Source organism: Drosophila kikkawai, chromosome 3R (genome assembly GCF_030179895.1).
Source record: "Drosophila kikkawai strain 14028-0561.14 chromosome 3R, DkikHiC1v2, whole genome shotgun sequence".
NCBI lineage: Eukaryota > Metazoa > Arthropoda > Insecta > Diptera > Drosophilidae > Drosophila > Drosophila kikkawai.
In genome coordinates, this window is record NC_091731.1 from 28,832,617 (window position 1) to 28,849,957 (window position 17,341).

The window sequence follows — 17,341 nt, forward strand, 5'->3', positions numbered from 1 at the left end:
AGTAGAAATATCATTTTTACAAACAGATATCGATATATGTTTTTTTCGTCTTAGCGGTTCGTTTAATTTCTTCTTCCTTTCTGCCCAAAAAATGGAGTAAAACAGACAAAGTAAGGTAAACTTAATAAGAAATAAATAAAAACGACGAAATTTGCTCTCTGTTTTGCAGCTTTTCTTAAATTGCGTGACATTTTCGCTGATCAGCGTCTTTTTGCGACACCAATACCAACACGCGCAAAGGAATTTTACCGTTTGAAAGCTACATATTTGCAAAGTCGGCAATTTTCACGTGCTTGCATTTTTCTCGAATAAAAAATAAAACGCTGAGCCATGTCGGAACTCGATTGGGATGATCCAAATTACGTGGAGCCGCCGCCAGCCCAGGCCTACTCGACGATGAACGAGAAATACGAGCGCAGCATCGGAGGCGACAGAAAACGTGAAAGCTACGGAAGCCGCGAAAACCGTGACGATTACGGCGGAAGAAGACGCGACAACCGAAACGATTACGGTGGAGGAAGACGCGAGAACCGAGATGAGTACGGCGGAGGAAGACGTGACAACCGGGATGATTACAAAGAGGGACGACGGGATAGCTACGGCGGCGGAGGACGCCCCGATCGCAATGGTGGAAAGTCCTGCGATTCTGTGAGCGTTTCCTCGAATATGATGGGAAAGGTAATTGGTAAGGGCGGATCGACCATAAACCGTATCCAGGACGACTTCAACGTTCGCGTTGATGTGGACAAAAGTGAGGAGCTCGTCAAGATCTCGGGCAACGACCAGAAGGACGTCAGCGAAGCCATAGAATACGTACGCAAGTTGACCAGCTTCGACGCATTCAGCGGACGCGATCGGGACAATAACTACGGCGGAAACAGAGGAGGAGGCGGCAGGAGCAGCTATGATACACCCAAGAGCAACTACAACTTTAATCCGGCACCGCCGAGGAATGATGATGGTCATGGTGATCTTACGGGCACTATCGATTGGGCTGCTATAAACAAGGCGTCGGTGAGTTGGAACAGCTTGAGGAGACGTAAAAGTTGAAATTGATTTCAATTATCTTTCAGGAAGCTGCTTCAGCGGCTCGCTGGGCCAAGTTGCCGGCACTGACGAAGAACTTCTACAAGGAGGCTCCAGAGGTAGCGAATCTTTCGGAATCGGAGATCAAGCTCATTCGCGCAGAAAACAATAACATCACTGTGGCGTACGTGTTCGAACCAAAGGAGGGAGAAACTGTGCCTCCCATTCCCAATCCAGTGTGGACTTTCGATCAATGCTTTGCCGAATATCCCGATCTGCTGGGGGAGATCCGGAAACAGGGCTTTGAGAAGCCATCGCCCATCCAGTCGCAGGCATGGCCCATTCTTCTCGGGGGTCACGATATGATCGGCATAGCCCAAACGGGCACTGGCAAGACGCTGGCCTTCTTGCTCCCGGGAATGATTCACACCGAATACCAGAGCATTCCAAGGGGTTCGAGGGGTGGAGCCAATGTCTTGGTGTTGGCACCCACACGCGAGCTGGCTCTACAGATCGAGATGGAGGTGAAGAAGTACTCTTTCCGCAACATGAAAGCGTGAGTTGTAATTTTCAAGGATTCAAACTTTCCATCTTACTTTTCCTTTTCATATTTTCAGGGTTTGTGTGTATGGCGGTGGCGATCGTCGCCTGCAGATCTCAGAAGTTGAGCGCGGCGCCGAGATCATCATCTGCACCCCGGGACGCCTCAATGATCTGGTGCAGGCCAACGTGATCGATGTAAGCAGCATCACATATTTGGTGCTCGACGAGGCGGACCGCATGCTGGACATGGGCTTCGAGCCGCAGATCCGCAAGGTGATGCTGGACATTCGTCCCGATCGCCAGACCATCATGACGTCGGCTACCTGGCCGCCGGGAGTGCGCCGCATGGCCCAAAGCTACATGAGAAATCCCATCCAGGTGTGTGTGGGGTCACTGGATTTGGCGGCCACGCACTCGGTGAAGCAGGTTATCCAACTCTTGGAGAACGACATGGACAAGTTCAATACAATCAAATCTTTCGTCCGGCAAATGACAAAGACTGACAAAATCATAATATTCTGTGGGCGCAAGGCCCGTGCCGACGATTTGTCTAGTGATTTGACGCTGGATGGATTCATGACGCAGTGCATTCACGGCAATCGAGATCAGAGCGATCGGGAGCAGGCCATAGCCGATATCAAGTCGGGTGCCGTGCACATCCTGGTGGCCACAGATGTGGCTTCGCGTGGCCTGGACATCGAGGACATCACGTAAGCCTACGAAATATCCTTAAAGCAAACTTAACTTAAGTTTATATTGCTCTTTTTAGTCATGTCATCAACTACGACTTTCCGCGCAACATCGAGGAGTATGTCCACCGTGTTGGACGCACAGGCCGCGCTGGCAGGACAGGCACCTCCATAAGCTTCATCACCCGCGAGGACTGGGCCATGGCCAAGGAGCTGATTGAAATCCTTGAAGAGGCTAATCAAGAGGTGCCCGACGAGTTGCACAACATGGCCAGACGTTTCAAGGCCATGAAGGAGAAACGGGCTGCCGAAGGCGGCGGAAGCTTTGGAGGTAGAGGGGGCGGCCGCGGCTATGGCGGCGGCGGTGGAGGACGCGGTGGGGGTGGAGGCCGCAATTTTGATCGATTCGATTTCTAATTGCATCTAACGATACATTTTTGTAGTTTTAAGAGACCACAGCGCATTGGAGTGCCTTGAAATTTTGTTAATCAAACATGTTGCTACCTGAAAGGTAGAGGATCTTGGGATGTTCTGGAATAACTATAGACCTTTAGCGATTTTTAGTTTAAAATGGAATTAATATTATTGTTTCTTAACTGAAAAATAAGAATCAAACTACAAAAATTTGATTGTTTTATTAAAGTTCAGTTGGCCCCTCCGCCATATTTTTCCAAGAGTTCTTGCTTTCGCTTGCGGAGGAGCGCCTCCTGTACATCCTGTTGCGTGGGCACAGGCACGTGGGCGGTGAATTTGGGGGCCAACAGGCCGTGCGGATCTTCCACGGCTGCGCGGGCCTTGGCATCCTCGGCAGCTTCGCGAGCAGGTCCCGACAGCGGGTAAATCTCGTCTTCCTCCTCATCATCAATAATACGACCATCCCTGGCCATTTTATCGCGCCATTCCTGAACAGCTTTTAGGATGGCTGCTCGTTCGATGCGTTCCTCCAAGGGAATCAGTACACCGTCCTCGTCGTCACGATAGCCATAGTACTCGGCATCTATATCCTTCATTAGTTCGGCCCGAGATTTCCTAGGCGGCGGTGGCGGATCCTGTTCGAAGAGCTCACGGACGCCGGGCAAATCCTTGGCGGCGCCAAAGTATTTGTAGCCTCTGTTGCCGGGAACTTCGCGGCCTTCGGCATCGAACATTTTGGGGCCATAGCGTCTGTAGTGGGGACCGCCCAAGGATGAGATCTGGTTCTCCCAATGCCGCTTCTCACGCAGCAGCTTGTTGATTTCATCATTAAGATCTCGGATGCGGAATTCACCCAACCCAGCTAAGGAATAACGAGCATTAATACGGATGTCAAGCAAGTGTGCGGCGAGTACGTACCATTTTGTATCTGGGCCACCTTTTTGGATATCTCACGGATAATCTCCAGGCGAAACTTTTCGCATCTTGGCAAATCGTGGCATTCGGAGGCCAAATACGGCCGGCGTTCCTTTTCGCCGGATTCCACTTCCTTGGCCGCCCGCCAACGTGCCAAAGTTGTCCTGTCGAAAATGAGCAAATTAAGTACTTTCATTTTAATTTTTTTAGCTTCTCTGAGTAACTTACATTGCCTTTTCTGCATTGCGCGCCTGAAATTGCACAAATGTTAGACATTATTATTAAAATTTAGCTAAAAATTCGGCACACTTACCATTTTGTTTATTTTCTTCTTCTTCCAAGGTTTCCAGTCACAAGGAACGTCGTAAAAAATGAGACCGTATATATGCGTTTCTGCCAAGTTAAGGTAATTTTTAGGTACTCTTATAGGGTCACACTAATCAGTTGTTTTTTCACGGCAACGCCATTTATCGCTCGTTTTAAACGTTTTTTTTCGCGAATAAAACAAAGCCCAGACCCCAGGATGTTGGCCCTCATCAATAGGATCCTCGACTGGTTCAAGAGCATCTTCTGGAAAGAGGAGATGGAGCTGACGCTGGTGGGGCTGCAGTTCTCGGGCAAAACGACGTTCGTCAATGTTATTGCAGTGAGTACTTCTTCGTGGGTGTGTGTGTGTGTGTGTGCGTGCGAATTTTGCTACAAGTGTATGGGTGAGAGGGTGGTTTTGCTAGGGGCAGGGCGGCGAGGCGAAGGCGGGGTGAGAGAAAGCCGGGGGAATATGACTAAAAGTCAGTAAAAAGTAATACTAAACCTTAGCTGACAAAGGCGGTATGGTATGGCCATTGTTTTGGTAGGGAGCTCCCTAGGAAACACCTTGCTGTTTCGGACTTTCCTTTGTTGGTTTCTTATCTGTTTTCTTTCACTGCATCAATAATTAACGCTATGCTAACCGTTTTGTTTTAGTGGCAAAGTTTACTGTTTCTGCGGCTGGGCAATCAATAATAAAACCACGCATGTTCCGAACAATGACGCCATTATCAGCAAAACGACCCCTGTGAATCCCCCCTCACTGAAACCGCGGAACCCAAGAGTCTCCTCCTCCTTTTGTCACACATTTCTGCAGGCTGATAAAGTCGGGATCCGTAGCTTCCAGCTCAGAAATCAGAGTCTAATGCTGCGGTTTCCCTGGCGGAGGAGCAGCAGCTGGAGGAGAGGAGTCGTTTGACTTATGAGTCATGTGAGCTGCCGCCCGCCAACGAATCCGAATTGGATTTAAATGTTCCCACATGCAAGGGGATTAAGCGAGAAAATTTGTTTATTCAAGTGCTCTGCAATTGGGAATTTTCCTCCGCTTATCGCTGGGCTCCTTTTGTGAACCGAACAAAACTCTGTGTAATCTGCTGTTTGTTTTGGATTTAGTCATTATTGTGCTTGGTTTTCATTATGAATGAAGGTTAATCTTAAATTTGTCGAAGGACAAATTCATTTACTTGTAGAGTTTAATATCTTATGAGCTTAGGGTTAGTCTTAGCTTGGCGGAATTTGTTTATCCATAAGGGGTTTGTTTTTTTTATAGTTTTAGTTGAAGTCTTAAAGATACACTTCAGTTTTTTACTATGAAAGGGAACCTGAACTTCTTTAGAACCAACAAATTGCCTCTTTTTCAAATTTGGGATTCCAAACTTAGCTTTAAATTATGTATTTAATTTCGGTACACTTTTTAAATTAATTATTACTATTCCTAACTAACTAATTTCCAAAGAAAAATAGTTTAAAATCGGCTGTTTGTTAGTAAAGAATAATCTCAACGTTATCAAAATTTACTTGATTCTATAAACCCTTGGTTTTCTTAAAGCATTTTTTATGTTTATATTACTCGTTTTTGTAGTTTTATTAAATGCATTTTACTATTTATTATACTATTACTATTTATTATATCCTTTTAGATTGTTATTATTTGTAAAAGTTCATAATATATTATATATATAGTAATTTCTCATAATATTATATATTATTAATTAGCATCAACAGTCTAGTCGTTGGCAGTTAAAAATATACATTTAACTAACGCAGAAGAGCGAATTTAAATAGTTATCATTTATTTTTTACATACAGGGCTGGCAGATTTTAGGTGCATACTTTTGGGCTTAAGTTAATAGGCTTCAAAATATTTAATTTCTTATGAATGAAAGCCTTGGAAATTAAAAAGAAATCTTCAAACTGGTTTATTTATTAAAATTTCTTATGCCATATTAATCCCTTGTTAACTTAACCTTTCCAGTCTGGCCAATTTGCCGAGGACATGATACCCACAGTTGGCTTCAACATGCGCAAAATCACCAGGGGCAATGTGACGATCAAGGTGTGGGATATTGGCGGCCAGCCCCGATTCCGCTCCATGTGGGAGCGCTATTGTCGCGGTGTTAATGCGATTGTGTAAGCCATTTTAATATATAAATGAGGCAACAATGAGACACCAATTAATTTATTGAAATGATTTCTTTTTAGCTACATGGTGGATGCTGCCGATCTGGACAAATTGGAGGCTTCGAGGAACGAGCTGCATTCGCTGTTGGACAAACCGCAGCTCGCCGGCATTCCAGTGCTCGTGTTGGGCAACAAACGTGATCTTCCAGGCGCCCTCGATGAAACCGGGCTCATCGAACGCATGTAAGTGGTTTTAATTCCAAGTCTTGAATTCTATCTAATCGATTAACCTTTATTCTAGGAATCTTTCAAGCATACAGGACCGTGAAATCTGCTGTTATAGTATTTCGTGTAAGGAGAAGGACAACATTGACATAACGCTGCAGTGGTTAATTCAACATTCGAAAAGCCAAAGTCGTTAGATAACGAACACACAACCTCCCTACCCTCTACACACACATACACACAATACACACACACACACACACATTTAGGCACTATCTCACACAGAACAACTATATATACACATATATACTAATAATAATTTGCAGAGTGATGAATAATGAGCAAAGCCAGCAATAAGCCAACTATTTGGGGTAGATCGGTTGATAGAATGTTTCCAAGTTCAAAAAGGGAAACTAAGAAAGACAACTAGAATACACAGCGAGAAATAACTATATGCCTTGATGATGATCTGTTTGTACGTATGTCTGTTTGTATGTTTATGTGTAATTTCGCAGTGCAGAGTTTGGGTGCTCGATTGTCTCGAATTTGTAGACTCACAAAGGGATGATGCTTAAATGAATTCTGTGTACGTTGTAAGTTTTGTTAGTTAATCTATGACCCCACTACCACACACCCAAAACACACACACACGCAAACACACACAACCCCGAAGACAACAGCGTGTGTATTTAGTACGACCAAGTATCTCCAATGGAAATCTTTCGCTTTTGCCTCTACAAATCTGTTGCCGTGTCCACGTTTAGTTAGTCTTATGTTTAGTGTTTATTGGTGTGATTATTATATACATAAATATTATTTTTATCCTTTTTGTATACAATATATAATTTACTGCAAATTATTTATTTTTAATTGGAACTTTTGCTTAGCGAAAAATTGAAACGCGAAAATATGGAAATTAACAACAGAAAAAGCTATTAAAAACGTTTTAAACTATAAATATATATTATATAACAACTATATGAATGTAAACACAATTAAGCAGCGAAAGCCATAGTTAAAGAAATTCCAAGATTGATTGTAAAATACGCAAAAGATATTGTTGAGTTGTTTCTCCCAAACGAAAACGCCACAATTGAGATCCTTAAGCCTTGTCACGCCGCTTCGCGTCAACTCATTAACATTCACCTAGTTAATTATGATAATTTATAATATGAAACAGCAATGCAAATTAAACTACAATAACCAAAAAACAAATGAAAAACGAGCCAGGCATACAAACAAAACAGCGAGAAAACGAAAAATAATAAATGAAAAACCAATAAAGACAAATTATAAAAACATTACAAAACTCTAAGTGAATCTCATAAATAACGACCAAGTGCGAGTCCAGCGAATGCGAGCATCAAATATTCCAAACACTTGTTCGAATGTAATTTATAGAGGCAGGCCAAGTGCCTGGCCGGCGGCCACCCAAATGCAGACGTAGCAGGTTAACAATTGATAGATGCAGACAGCCCTAAGAACGCATAAATCGGAAAGCGTTGAGGCCCTTGGCTAATTAGAAATTCTGTGTGCAGAATCAAGGCATTGCTACCGGAGGATAGCACCTGCAATTGGTGGGGGTTTGCCTCTGGCTTCCAGGAATACGTGTCAAGCACGAGCCGTCTGGGGGGAGAGTGTGAGTCAGCAGCCACGATCAAATACTCTCATGTCCCATGTCCGGGCTTCCTGCTTCCTTTTCGTAACCAAATCCAAGTCCTCATCCTCAATCTCCACGCACGGCGAGTTTGTTGCCTGAGTCTTTTGTTTTTTTTTTGTTTTTTTTTTTGTTGCTCTCGCCTCATATTTCAAATTGCGTTAATTACACTTTTAAATGCGGGGTATTAACAGTGCCCGCGATAAGCATCTCTCTTCGCGGCCATTTGCCACAAGCCAAACATTCGGCCATAACTCGAGGCGAATCTCCAAAAAACGAAAAAAGTAGACAGAGAGAAGAAAAAAATGCGGCTAACGACGACGTGCTCGTAAATTTTCATACAAAAACTATAAACAAACTTCAAACAAGCTGAAAACATTTACGAACATTACGCATATGCCCCTGCTTAGATGTCGTATAAAAGCGTAAAGCCAAGTCAACAGTGCGGCTCATAGCCTTAAAACAAAACACCAAAGGTAAGTGTAAAACAAGAAAGCCGATTTGCGTCGATTTCCAGTTTAATTATTTATTTTGCTGATTCGTTGATTGGCCTTCAATGCAAACAGATTTTATCTAATGACAGACTGTCAACGAGATTTAATCTTTTTGACTTTGCCGGTTTCTTAGGTAATTAATTATTATTTATAATTAGTCTAAATGGGTATTGCATTAAGCGGATGAAAAATGAAAACAATCTGGGATTTTAGTAACTTAGAATAACTTTTATGGAGTTTAAATTTAAATATATTAATTTAATATTATACAATAAAGATTGTATAAAATCTATATAGTTAATTCTCAAAGAAACCATAATTTAAGAAATGTTTTTAAAGTCATCTTACCCCCATGAGCCACACTGTATTCTTTTGTAAATTATAAGTAAAGAGCGGCGGACGAAGCTTAGTTCTTTCTGCTTAATTTTCAGCGATTTGTGCGACTTGTGCTGATTATATAATGACATATAAAACATGCCCAAACAACATTAAATTTTTTTGTAGCTGTTTTTTATATATTTTCGCAGACTTCATCGAGCCAGATCCATTCATTTGTATGCGCCACAGTTGCCCTCATCGTGACTCCTTTGATGAAAAGCCGTCAACGCATGGAAAAAAAGTAAAAAACGCAAAAAATGGAGAAAAGAATGAGCAAATCACATTAACAAAAAAATAACTAGGCAGGGTGTTGACCATAAATTTAACCAGAAAAGCTCTATTTATGTATTAAAGATAACTTATTAATTTGTGGATTGTAATCTTGTGGTTTTTCTGAAAGTTCTAACATATATAGGGTGGCTAATAAGAAATATACATTCGAATTTATTTATATTTTTTAACAATTTAGTTATAATACCAAACCACAGAGCTCTAAACTCTTTCCTGCACATCCACCTATCCCCTCCTGCATCCTTTTCTAACCAAATTGTTCTTAAATATATTTTAATTGAAGGCCCCCACAATGCCTTCTGCACGAGGCCACCAAAAGTGTGTCTGGCCCGAACATGCTGTGCCACCTGAAAAGTTCCTGGAACTGTGCCATCAGAGACCCCTGGCCAGAAACAATAACCCCCAGAAAGAGCTGGGACAAGGAGGGGACGACGACTAGTTACTCTGGAGCTCCAGAGCTCTGGAGCTGGCATAAAGTTCAGGCCTTAACAAGATGGAAACAAAAGGCTGTCTGGTCTGGATGGCTCTACCGCGTACTCGCCAGACTCGTGGGCAACAGTTTTCATGTTTGACTCTTATTTTGCTTTATTTTCCAGCAGACTGTCAGTAGCAGGATGCCAAGATGGAGGAGGAGGAGGCCAGGAGACGGCGACGACAACTTGGCTGACAACAGGGCGAATGCAAATAAGTCTCCTCGTCTGCTCATTTCTGCTGAATTCGCTAAACTTCGCTCGCCAACTGCTGATTTTCACCTTCGACTTGATTTATCTGGCATTTTATTGGCCAGCGCCATTTGCTTTCGTACCTAGACCATAATTTACGCATTCATTTTCGACCACGGCCCGGCCTAAATAAAGTTCTCTCAGGTGTGAACAGCTCTCCACTTGCATACGAGGCAGCTTAATTGATGACAACATCTTGGAATTTTTTTTGGTATTCCTGAACTTGAGATTGGACCAGGATTTTATGGAGGGTAAACCAGTGGGTATGTTGTTTTTGTGGCAGGAAGGGTTTTCAAAATAGTTATAATATAAATAAGAACTTGGTCTAAAAAATCCAACTTCATTAATTTAGGGCCCTAAGTTCTTCATTTAAAATTAAAAGACATAATTTCTTGGACTGAATATATGTATTATCCAAGAAATACATTCTGCAATCCTCCTTCTGGTTCGCAATATATTACGTATCCGAAGTCTTAGGTATCTCATAGTCGGGGTCACTCTGCTATGGCGTTCCTTCTGGCTACCTTTGCGTTGGCCCAGCTGTTATAGGCCCGTTGTCGTCGTTGTTGTTGTCGCTGGCTGGCTGGCCAACTAAAATCAGTTAAATAATGAAACATTTGCACGATACTGGCGAATCGGAATCGGAATCGTATCGGGCGCGAGCTCTCGAGCCAGCTCTTTGGGCCGAGGATAGCGCAAAAAGACTGCCCCGAACGGCAGCCGTAGCAGCAGCAGCAGCAACAATCAGCACAATCCACAGTTGTATGGTGCTACATATCGTACAAGATTTCCGGGAATTGAAAACTGCTAAAAATCGTGTTTGATTTTATACGTTGCTGTAGCTGAGAAGCTGTTGCTGTTGTCCGGAGTGCTGCTCCGCTCCTTATGCATGCAATGCCAAGCCAGGAGGAGTCAGCGGAGCCAGCTGGGGCGATACCTGCAGCATCTACGATACGCGTCGTGGTTCAACATGCAATCGCAACAAACGAAAGCAGCTTGTTAACTAATTAAAACCAAAATATATGCAAATCAAAGGCCCCAAAAAGCAGCCACAAAATAAACTCAAGAACCCAAAAGGAGTCCCTCTGTGTCCTCTGCTTATATATTTTTTGTTGTTGTATCCTCTGGAGAGCTACTGTTTGGGTTGGGGTTTCTTAGCGATCTTTTTTTTTCGTTTCGTTTTCCAACTCTTTGTCAGCGATCTTTTTTGGGGGCAATTAAGCGAGGCAACCGGAGAGTCGGGCGGCTGCCATAATGCTGCAAAATCGAGAACTAAATAGCACAAAGAGCATTGTGCAAAAATTAATTGCAACATTTTGAGCAGGGACCACCACCCTCACCTCCAACCAGCCCCCCCTCGATGGATCCTGCTCCAAATGCAATCAATTCAGTATGGATTTCTGGCGAAGCAATCGATGTGGATTTACGAGTAGCCTGAATTTTGCCTTTTCCAGGCAGCCATTTGGCCCATTGTCGAGTGTCCCCCAGAGAGGGCTTGAAGATGATGCTGCACAGGGAGAAAATTAAGTTGGAAATGGTAAAGCTACTCTTAAAATATGATATTTTCTATATAAAATAAATAGTTAAGGTTTAATTAAAATGGTTTAAACTTTGCCTTTGATTTACTTTAACCAATTATTGGGAAACATACTCGATAAACTCTTCTACAAATCTGTTATATATTTAAAGATTTTTCTGTGTGCCTGACATGGCTGTGGGTGAGCCTCTCCATCCGCCGTCGTGGTCTTGTGTCTTCTGCTTAGGTGCGGACATATGTAAAACAAGCCATGAAACAACCGGCTGGAAGCAGGACTCTCCGCATTGGCATTCGCATTCGGCCCCGGATTGAGATTCAGTTTCGGAAGTGAAATTTATTTTGCATACGAGACCCGAGAGCTGAGACCCAGAGCCTTCGCCCATTGTCTTTTGTATTCGGCTCGCCGTGGATGGAGTGGAGCACTCTGTGGGGTCACCAGCGGCAAGTGTTCCGCTCCTGGGAAACTTTTTGCTGGGCGCATATATCAGGGAATGGCTGGGATGGGTACAGGACAGGACCCTGCTGCTGGATTGTCACTGGGAAATTATCCAATTTTGTGGTTTGCATTCAAATTGAGCAGCGGCGGCTGTCAATTTACCAGCAGCACACAAAAGAGGAGCAGGAGCGAAAGGAGAAGAGGACTCCGACTTCGACTCCTACTTCGATTTCGACTCGGACGAGTAGCTGTCATGTTGATGAATGCAATTGGCAATTGCCCCCGGAGCGCTGGTGGTCTGAGATCGATTCGGCTGCGGTTTGTTTGGGGTTAACTTGTGCTCATAATCGCGATCTGGCCGCGATCCCGATTTCGAACCCTTTATTGCCCGCTTCCGGATATCCAGGGCCATAAAATGCATGGCCAACGCCGTTTATTAATTGCATCAAGATCAACTCGTAAACGCCGCCAGCTTTAAGCGCGGTACTCAAAAAAAAAAATATATATTAAAAAAACAAAAACTGAAAAATGTTGATAAGAAATTTCACTAATGAGTATTTACCTTTTGGGAATGGCTGCGGCTTTGGCCACGGCTTATTTGGGGTAGGGTTATAACTTATAAGTAAGCGCACGTTAACGTTAACGGGGCGTATGCTTAATGCTAGATTAGTATCGCGAATTTCATGTGCGCTGAACTTAACGGCTGATCGCTCATAAAATTAATCAAGCTGCTTTAGGCTACTTTAATGTTTTCAGCATTTTACATTCTCCATGCCCTAACAATAATTTGGGGTATTATGGAATTATTAAGAGTGCTTAACGAAGAGTAAAGCTATTATTTAAAAAAGAGAGTTATACAAAGATTAAGAGTAGTAAAATAGTAAAAGTTGTTACATAAATATAACCAATTATTAAAATTATTTTCAAGGTCGCTGCTTAAAACACATTTTCAATATTATTTTTGGTAAAATTTGATTAGTTTAAGGGGAAAATATATAAAAACCTAAAGTTTTTGTATAGAAATTTTGAATTAAAAATAGCTTTGCTTATTGATGTAGCCACACTAACTTATATATTTTTATATTTATAAATGTATTATAAATAAATAAATATAATATTTAAAATTCCATTTCCTTTAGTTATTTTTTCTAACAGGACAGAGCAACCAGTTTTCGCTGCCTTAAGGTTATCTTTAGCTTGTTCCAAAATGTTGTTAATATTTTCACATACTTTGGTGGGATTTCCTTTCCCTTGGCTGGCTTGGTGGTTAACAAATTGCTTTCGTTATCGCCTTTTTCGATGCAGAGCTAAAAGAGTTGAATGCCCTCAGCAAACTCCGCCAAACTCTGGCTTTTCGATTGCGGTTGTGGCAAGGCGAAACTCCTTGGAACTCACGTACGAGGAGCGATCGGGTGGTCGGCTGGCCTCAGCCATTTGTTACACTATAAAATATAATAAATTTCAGCCAGCTAGCTGGCTAGCTAGCCGAGAAGGAGCAGCAGCTAGATAAATAATGCATTTGCCCATAAATATCCTGCTGCCGGCTGATTGACGCCTGACGTTTGTCATGGGCCGGCAATTTGCAATTTGCAATTGGCAAACTGCATTGGGGGTTCAGTGGAAAATGTCAACTTTAATTGAATTTGCACTGACGAAAGGCTCCTCCGATTTATGTCTACCCGGCGTTTCGTAATAAACATGTCAGGCCGCAGCTTCGATCTCTCGGATTCGCATTCGGATTTGGGATTCAGCCTTTGACTTGGGACCAACTAATTTGAGCGCTGGCTGGGAACAGTTTTGTGGCCCAAAGGCCCAAGCCAAAAAACCCAAACAGGATGGAAAAAAAAACCTGCTTGGGCTTGCCTTGCGTGTGGAGGCTGCGGAGGCTACTCTGCGCTGGTGCAACTGGAATCGGAATCCGGAATCGCCTGCCGCCACTTCCAGATGCACCAATCCCAGACGCTAGCTTAATGCCATAATTTATGCGCACAACTTGCTTTCGGTCTTGTGGCTCTGGCTCCGCCTTTTGGCCAATCAGCGGCCGACTTTCTGGCCAAGTCTAGGGCTGGCTCAGCACATCCGCTGCCGCCTGCTGAGCATCCGCAAGGAGTTATGGCATTCATATCCTAATTGCAAGGGATTAGGAATAGGTAATGAGTTTTATAATTAAAAGGTGATAGTTTTTAGCTTGTATTATAATTAATTTAGTTAAAATTGCAATAAGAATATGATAAACAAATAAATATTGTTGAAATTAGGCTTTATTTCAAGAGAATCTTGTGTCTAAGATTATCTATATATTTCAGTATTAGTTAGTAACTATATCTAATTTCCAGAAAAAATACAATTTCTCTTTCTTTCTCGAATAGAATTTATTCCCGACAGGATAATAATAATAAACACACAATTAAAATCTTCCCTAAATGCCCAGCCTGCAGGCTCCCCTACCTATTTGAGATGTTCGATGTCGGCGGAAACATGAATTACACATTTCTTAGGGCCATCGAATTCGACTCGAAGGGAATTGCACCTGCCTGGACAACCTGCGGCCAGGATGAAGCAGTAAAAATGCAGCGCGTGCCGAGTATTTGTGTTCCCCAAAACACCAAACACAGAAACACACCGAAACCGAACCGCCAAAAAATAAGACAACGCAGGAAACATTAAACCCAGAAATCGAAAGTGCAAGGTGCAAGGCCTTAAATGTGAGAATAAGCATGGGAATGGGAACCTTTTTGGACATGGGGTAATTGAATTAAACCGACAATGGGACTAAGCCGAAAGGCAAGCCTAAAATACAAACCCTTGAAAACTGAAAAACCAAAGAACCACATAAAAATAGGAGCTGAAAAGTCCACAATCCTAGGCGGATTAATGAATTTCTCGTTTTGCGCTTGAGTGACAGAAACCGCAACATAAGTACACTCAGGGAAAACCTTGGGATGAATTAAAATAAGAATAATTATTGTTTTGAGAAGCTAAAAGATATATTTTTAATCAGAAAAAATGGGAGTATTAATCCTGAATATATTGTAGATTTTTGTATTCAACAAAATCTTTGATTCATATTACCTTTATTAGTTAGTCTCTCATGTTTATCAATAATTTCATATCAAAATACTAAGTCAAACCTATTTAATTTTCCCAATCTTAATATTTTCTCAGTGTATAGGTATTGTCGGATTTGGAACTCGTACACAGATTTAACGCCTCGATGGCCGGGTATACTATATGCGAATGCAACCCGACTGAACTGAAGTGGTATGAATTGATCTAATCTGATCTCGACTGAGCGATCGCTTTGTCAATTGGCAATTGATCTTTTGGGCAATTGATCCGCTTTCGTTTCGCTTTGGATTTCATTTTCCCCGGGTGGGTTTTTATGTTTATTTGTATCTTTTTTTGGGTGCGTGCTACCACCAGATATGGGCTGTGGCCTACAGAATCAATAACAAATAATGACTGAGAGCTAGAGCTAGATGTGTGCTCTTCAATAAATTTTCAATGCATTTTTGAATGCAAATATTGCACAATTATTCAGCATGTCGATTGCCATCTAAATGGGCTTTTAATTGTTGGCATTAATTAGCCACAGAGATGAGTGTTTGCCATGCGATAGCTGGACATGTCTTACACTGACCGTCGACATCTACATGCTAACACACACAATCACACTTAATTGTGGCTTAAACCCGGGCTTAGTCATAAACAAACGAAATTGATTCTTTGCGTTGTCAAACTTTATTGGCTGCCATAAAGAATAGCATCAAATCAGTGCAAATATGGGGGCTAAGCCGCAGGAATCCTCGGGCAGGAACCGTGGCACGTGTAAATAAATTGCTTTCCTTTCCGACGGGTTAGCTCTAAGTCGAACCCTTCCACTTGACCTGACCGCTGCTGGCCTTTATCAGTAGTGACCCGCTCTGGCCAGTAGCAGCAGCGGCGGCGGCGAAAGGGTTGCCATCTAATCCCTGGCAATAAAATACAATTTTGTCCAGGCGCAGAATGCATAGCAAATACAGTCGGAATTCTATGGTTTGTGTTCAGAGTGGCCATTTGGAAAATATAAGTTATTTTTATATATTTAGATATTTTAAAAATTAATAGTTGAGAGAAATATATATCTTAGAAGCTTACATATTATTGTTTTTTATAAATTTATAAAAGATTTCTTATATCTTAAAGTTTTTTATAACATATATCTAATTCTATTCCTAGTTGTTGAAATTTTGATTTTGAATATATTCTAACTTTAGAAGTTCCACTGTAACTCTTTGCCACGAGCTAGTCGGGGGTGCTGGCTATATCTATAGCTTCTGCTATAGCTCTGCTTGCTGGCTGTTTGCTGTATAAATAAGAATTGAACTGTGTAGAAGCGATGCGAATGACGTTTACTTTTTATGTTTGTTTATCGCTGAAACCGAAAGCTGGACACTCGCTTGAACTTGCCGTCAATTCGAAGGATTTTGTTGTTTATTCTTTTTTATTGGATTTATGCTGCTGGACTTTTGGGCTTTGGGCAATTGGATTTACTTTCTTTCAGCCATTCAGCTGTGTAATTGAGTTGGACCTGACCAGGAGATCCAAAATACGGCCGGAATGCGGCCATAAACTTGTAAAACTATAAAGTTATACTGGATTTTATGTTTTAAGCCTTTTGCAAAATAATGACGGCCATCGCGTGAGGCCCAATAACAGGAGGGGCAATGGGATGGGGTACTCACTGGTTTTATGGCTTATTACCGCCCTAATTGAGGCCATTGTCATTCTGGCTCTCTTTGCAGATCTGTGCTGCAGCTCAGCTCGCATGTCACTTACTTGGGACCGGGCTCAGGTTCGGGTTCACTCGCCCACTTAATTGACATGTGCGCGTAGTGAGTGTGTGTTTGCTTGGCGAATGACCGCTTTTTGGGTGGCGAAGTGCTGAAAACCTGAATACTATAAAAAAACTAAAAAAGCAGGCTGGATATACTCAAATGCCCGAGTTGCACGTGAGGCGACAATTATGCAGTGCCATTTGGCCGGCAACATGTTGCCAAGTGGCGCAATGTTGCCGGGATCTCTGGGAGAGATGCCTCACACGTGAATTACATGTATTTCCTGATGGTAGGTGTGATTAAGTAACATGCTAATACAGGTTATTAATATCTGATGAAGGTAAGGTGTCAGAGGGATGGCGGTTAGCCTCTAAGACATTGCATTCCTAACAAGGAGGGGAAATCATTCCATTCTCCAAATTTAAAAATATTTAAAAAACATTTATTGACATACAACATATTACAATTATTTAGTTTTATTCAATCATCAATAAAAAATAATAAATAAATTCCTTAAACGCATAATTTTTAAGGCTGTCACCTTAGTTTCCATATTGCCTCTTCTAATTAAATATTTTAACTATGAAACAAACCATTGGAATGCAGCAGCAGGCTGCTAAACAAATTCCTAATGGGCTCAAGGTCTTTTTGGCCTGGTTTTTGAGGGTCTCCTGTTTTTTGGACCCGTTAGAAGGGAGCATTGTAAATGGTTTGCCTTGCAACTTGACGCAAAGTGGCATAATTACATGTTTCGATGACAAATGCCAGAG

General features: G+C 42.2%; 3 protein-coding genes across 3 annotated transcripts; 2 read left to right on the forward strand and 1 right to left on the reverse strand.

Annotated features, from left to right (window-relative positions):
- The first annotated feature begins 21 nt into the window (after window positions 1-21).
- On the forward strand, window positions 22-2,882 carry LOC108071437 (probable ATP-dependent RNA helicase DDX43). Its single transcript, XM_017162193.2, has 5 exons — window positions 22-110; window positions 170-1,014; window positions 1,074-1,582; window positions 1,644-2,279; window positions 2,339-2,882. The coding sequence occupies exons 2-5, from the start codon at window positions 331-333 to the stop codon at window positions 2,673-2,675; spliced, it is 2,166 nt and encodes a 721-aa protein (XP_017017682.1). The 5' UTR covers window positions 22-110; window positions 170-330; the 3' UTR covers window positions 2,676-2,882.
- LOC108071438 (pre-mRNA-splicing factor ISY1 homolog) lies at window positions 2,816-4,026 on the reverse strand. Its single transcript, XM_017162195.2, has 4 exons — window positions 3,901-4,026; window positions 3,816-3,838; window positions 3,591-3,751; window positions 2,816-3,534 (listed from the first exon to the last, which is right to left on the reverse strand). The coding sequence occupies exons 1-4, from the start codon at window positions 3,901-3,903 to the stop codon at window positions 2,903-2,905; spliced, it is 819 nt and encodes a 272-aa protein (XP_017017684.1). The 5' UTR covers window positions 3,904-4,026; the 3' UTR covers window positions 2,816-2,902.
- Window positions 4,027-4,098: 72 nt separating this feature from the next.
- Window positions 4,099-7,548, forward strand: Arl8 (ADP-ribosylation factor-like protein 8). The gene is made up of 4 exons (XM_017162196.3): window positions 4,099-4,233; window positions 5,869-6,023; window positions 6,096-6,257; window positions 6,316-7,548. Exons 1-4 carry the CDS (start codon window positions 4,111-4,113, stop codon window positions 6,434-6,436), a joined length of 561 nt encoding a protein of 186 aa, XP_017017685.1. The 5' UTR covers window positions 4,099-4,110; the 3' UTR covers window positions 6,437-7,548.
- Window positions 7,549-17,341: the final 9,793 nt, after the last annotated feature.